General features: G+C 42.4%; 2 protein-coding genes across 2 annotated transcripts in view; one reads left to right on the top strand and one right to left on the bottom strand.

Annotated features, from left to right (window-relative positions):
• LOC119587901 (adenosylhomocysteinase-like 1) overlaps window positions 1-4,958 on the top strand; it is a gene marked incomplete in the record, with an annotated part of 109,868 nt that overhangs the window by 85,659 nt on the left and 19,251 nt on the right.
• On the bottom strand, window positions 568-1,737 carry LOC119587414 (basic proline-rich protein-like). The gene has a single exon (XM_037936178.1). It carries the CDS (start codon window positions 1,363-1,365, stop codon window positions 583-585), a length of 783 nt encoding a protein of 260 aa, XP_037792106.1. The 5' UTR covers window positions 1,366-1,737; the 3' UTR covers window positions 568-582.

The following is a 4,958-nucleotide window of genomic DNA, read 5'->3' as shown; positions in this document are numbered from 1 at the left end:
TATATATATATATATATATATATATATATATTATATATATATATATTATTATATATATATATATATATAAATTATATATATATATATTATATATATATATATATATATATATATATATATAATATTATATATATATATATATATATGTATATATATAATATATATATATATATATATATATATATATATATATATATATATATATATATATATATATATATATATATATGCACACACACACACACACAAACACATTACTTATGACTATATCTATCTTATATACACATATCAAAACAGTTCTTCTAGAGCTTGGTTGCATGTCTGAAATGGACGCTTGTCCATAAAATCATAATGCTAAATATAACAAAAGCAAACGCACTGTCACCTGATCTGCTAGTGGATCCTTCGGCTATGGTTAATTAACAGGTGAAAGAGATTAAAATGGGAACAGCGACTTGACCACAGGCAACGTCGTGTCACAGTCGCCGGGGCTCGGTGAATAATTCGAGAGCCACTTATGCTAATGCACACTACTTGACACAGGTAAGCTACTTGCTCAGGTGACCCTCGGGAAGGCTGCTTTTACATACGTACTTTAGGGATACAGACTTGGCATTCACAGCGCCATGCATCCTTACCTGAGTTGGGTTGCGCTTGATACGAAGGCTTTTTCATCCATTCGTACGGGGATCGCACCTGCTGCGGGCGCGATGGCGGCGCGTGGGCGGTGGGCGGCGATCCGGCGTCGGCCGCTCCGTCGCCCTGGGGCGGCAGCACGCCTTCATTCGGGGACTGTGCGCCGCCGCCGCCGAGGCCGCCGTCGCTGCCGAAGTCGGGCGGCGCGCCCACGGGGGTTAGTTTTGGGTAGTGGCCGAAGGTGGGCGAGCCCGGGCCCGGCTGCACGGTGGCCCCGGGCGCGCACGGCGAGGGCGTGTGCGGCGGGTGTTGCAGGCCCCCGGCGCTGGACGACAGGGTGGGCGGGTGCGGCAAGGGGGACGCGGCGCCCGTGGGGCCCGTATGGTGCAAGGGAGGGACGCCCCAGTCCTCGTAGCCGTGCGGCGATCGCTGCTGGCACTGCGGGGCGGCGGCGGTGTGGTGCGGCGGCGGCATGTACATGGCCGTGTTGTGCCACGCGCCGCCCTGCAGCCCGTCCGTGAACTGGCCCGTCATGAAGGGCTGCAGGTTGCAGTTGAGGTCCGGGGGAGGGTATTGGTGGGGATGGTGGTGGTGGTGATGGTGAGGAGCCTGCTGGGGGTAGTAGCCGAAGTATCCGGCGGGGCTCTGCTGGGCCACCACCGAGTGCGGCGGCGGCCGGTTGGCGGCGGGGAACATCGCGACGTCGGAGGCCCCAACCACCAGCACCATGGTATTCTAGCAGGGCGTCACGCCCATCACCGGGCACGTGCCCCTACGCAACACTGCACAGTCTGGTGTCACAACACAACCACAGCCACAACAGTATCACACCGAGAACGCAACGAGCCCTGCTGGGTCGCACACCTGTACTTGCATGTAATAATACCACAATGATGGAAATGCAAAGAACAAAGTACTTTTCTACACTTAATGAAGCTCTTGCACTCCACAATAGAAAAAAAAATTCTTTTCCAGTCCCCAGCGCCTTCGCCAGTCAGTGTCAGGTGGAGAGCAAGTGAGCGAGTGCCGAAGAACGCGTGCAAATCCGGGCGAGCGACGCGACCGTGTCGGGGCGGCCTCCACCACGCCAGATAATGGCCGACGTACCCTGCCGCTCGGCCAGCTTCGATGACCCCGCCTCCGCTCCGCCCCCTCGGTACAGGCTCCGCCCCTCATCGTGCTCCGGCCACTCAGGTGAGTGAACTTCTTTTATTCTTGACCAATCAGTGGACGGTGTTCACTGTCGTCACAAGAAGTCCGGATAACATAGCAGGTTTCTTTGCAAGAAAGCATTCCGTTAAATCTTGAAACTAAAGGATACTGATAATGGTGTCCCAAATGTTAGTATATTATGGGAAATAACATTCTTGTCCCTTGAATATTTTGGGTTCATGTGAAGGGATTCTAGTCTTTTAAAACGACACATTATCTAACGACAACTACAAACTAGCATGCATAACATACAGATAAGTTTTTGAATAATTTCTGTATAGGATAAAGAGTTTCTTTTAGCTATCATTATAGGCATAGAGACACCTGCTATCCTATTTTTTAGGCTTCTATGTCTATTTTATACATGTGTATAACACACACACACACACACACACACACACACACACACACACACACACACACACACACACACACACACACTCACACACACACACACACACACACACACACACACACACACACACACATATATATATATATATATATATATATATATATATATAATATATATATATAATATACACACACACACACATACATACATGCATATATATATATATATATATATATATATATATATATATATATATATATATATATATATATATATGTGTGTGTGTGTGTGTGTGTGTGTGTGTGTGTGTGTGTGTGGTGTGTGTGTGTGTGTGTGTGTGTGTGTGTGTGTGTGTGTGTGTGGTATGTTTGTTTGTGTACTATGTATATATATAAGTGTGTGTGTAATATATATATATGTTTGTTTGTGTAATATGTATATATATAGTGGTGTGTGTGTGTTTGTGTTTGTTTTTGTATATATATGTGTGTGTGTTAATATTATATATATATATATATATATATATATATATATATATATATATATATATATAATATAATGTAATATAATATAATATATATATATGTATATATATATATATATATATATATATATATATATATATATATATATATATGTATATATGTGTGTGTGTGTGTGTGTGTGTGTGTGTGTGTGTGTGTGTGTGTGTGTGTGTGTGTGTGTTGTGTGTGTGTGCATATATGTATATATGTATGAGAATGTATGCATATATATATATATATATATATATATATATATATATATATATATATATATATATACATATATACACACACACTTAGTATACATGCACACACACACACACACACACATATATACATACATACAAACATTATATATATATATATATATATATATATATATATATATATATATATATATATATATATATATATATATATGCATATATATATATGCCACACACACACACACACACACACATGCACACACACACACACACACACACACACACACACACACACACACACACACACACACACACACACACACACACACACACACACACACACACACACACACACACACACACGTGTAGTCTTCCTTTCTGGGTTCTAAGGGTCCGATATACTAAACAAATACCAATATTCCACGCTTTCATACGCCATGACTAGAAACCGCTCCACACATGGTAATTCATGCTTACTTCCTTTTCAAACCCTTTTCCTCGCCAACAACATCTCTCTCAAATTCAGGATATGCAAGCACTTTAACGGCTGTATAAATTACTGGTGGTGTCATATCGGCGTGCCCTTTCAGAGGCTCTTTGAGGACACACTTGATTTACCAGACTACCGCAAGTGTCTTTTTTATGTATCCTTATCTACGCACGTCCACGTGAATATCGTTTCATATATTCATTTACACAAATGTCTAACTGTTTTCACAGATGTTCGCCTCTTTTATCTTGTACCAGAGGACATGAACGTCTATTGCATGTCCCTGGTCCTTATAAAACGTTCGTGCATAAATTGTCTATCCTGGTATGTCCTGGTAGGCCCTGGTATGTCCTGGTAAGCCCTGGTATGTCCTGGTAAGCCCTGGTATATCCTGGTATCTCCCGACAGACTGAGGGGATTCTTCTGTCTGGGCGGCCCCCTCGTTTTTGTCGCCATTAATTCTCCTGGAATAATAATGGTTTTCTTGGAGTGACAACTTACTGCCACTTCTTGGCGGGTCTTTCACTGCGGAAGGTAAAATGTGGTCCTCCCGCGATGTATGGCTCTGGCGGTCGGCTGAGACATCTCCGCGAAGACCGGGAGGATTTCGCTCTGAGGGAAGAGTTTAGGGTGATTTAGAACTATCCGCTTCTTTCCGAAAGGGGTCAGAAAAAAAACCTGTCCTTAGAGAATATTATATTTCTGAAAACTATTTTATGATGATTCAATGAGCAGAAATAGGGTTTCGTTTGGGGTTAAATGCCTAATTAAAAAGAAAAATTCTTTTTCCTGGTACTATTTTATAATGAATTAACGAAAAGGAAGAAGCCAAATATAAATCAGAAGGAACTAAGGTGAATTAGGGCAATCCAAAAGTGAGAGAAAAAAAAAATCACATCCACCAAGAAAATTCCTATCCTTTTGGAAAACAAATTTCTTAAAGCTATTTTTTTATAAAGCTATATCATGATAAAAAGAAGAAGAAACACATAAATCGAAGGAAAAAATCGCCAGACTTCAACTTCGACTTATCATATCTACCCATTAATTAACCTATTTTGGAACATCAAACCATACTGATAACAAGACCTAGATATATCCTCACACACACACGCGAAAATCTGATTTAAATACTCAACGAGAACTACGAAGGGTGGTGACTCTGCCGACTCGTGGGCAGAAAGGTCATTTCCAGGCACAAATGCTGAAGGTGGGCGGGCACGCGGGCGGGGCTGATGGTTAGGGCGGCGAGGAAGGGCTGGATCGAGAGGGAAAGGGACGAGTGTTATAAAAAAGGAAGCTTTTATTGGGACAAGTTCACCACAATGATGAAGGTGCTTGGGTGGAGACGGCGATAACATTACCTGCAATTTTGCCTTTATAGACACGTCTGTGTGGTTAGTCCTAGCTTTTAAAATTTAACCACACTGCGTAAGGATGTGTGTGTGTGTGTGTGTGTGTGTGTGTGTGTGTGTGTGTGTGTGTGTGTGTGTGTGTGTGTGTGTGTGTGTGTGTGTGTGTGTGTGTGTGTGTAT

Source organism: Penaeus monodon, chromosome 1 (genome assembly GCF_015228065.2).
Source record: "Penaeus monodon isolate SGIC_2016 chromosome 1, NSTDA_Pmon_1, whole genome shotgun sequence".
NCBI lineage: Eukaryota > Metazoa > Arthropoda > Malacostraca > Decapoda > Penaeidae > Penaeus > Penaeus monodon.
The sequence above is the reverse complement of the archived record's forward strand: the minus strand, read 5'-3'. Positions and strand labels throughout refer to the sequence as shown.

Coding starts and splice junctions, on each gene's coding strand:
- LOC119587414 (XM_037936178.1), bottom strand. CDS start 1,365: ATGGTGCTGGTGGTTGGGGCCTCCGACGTCGCGATGTTCCCCGCCGCC.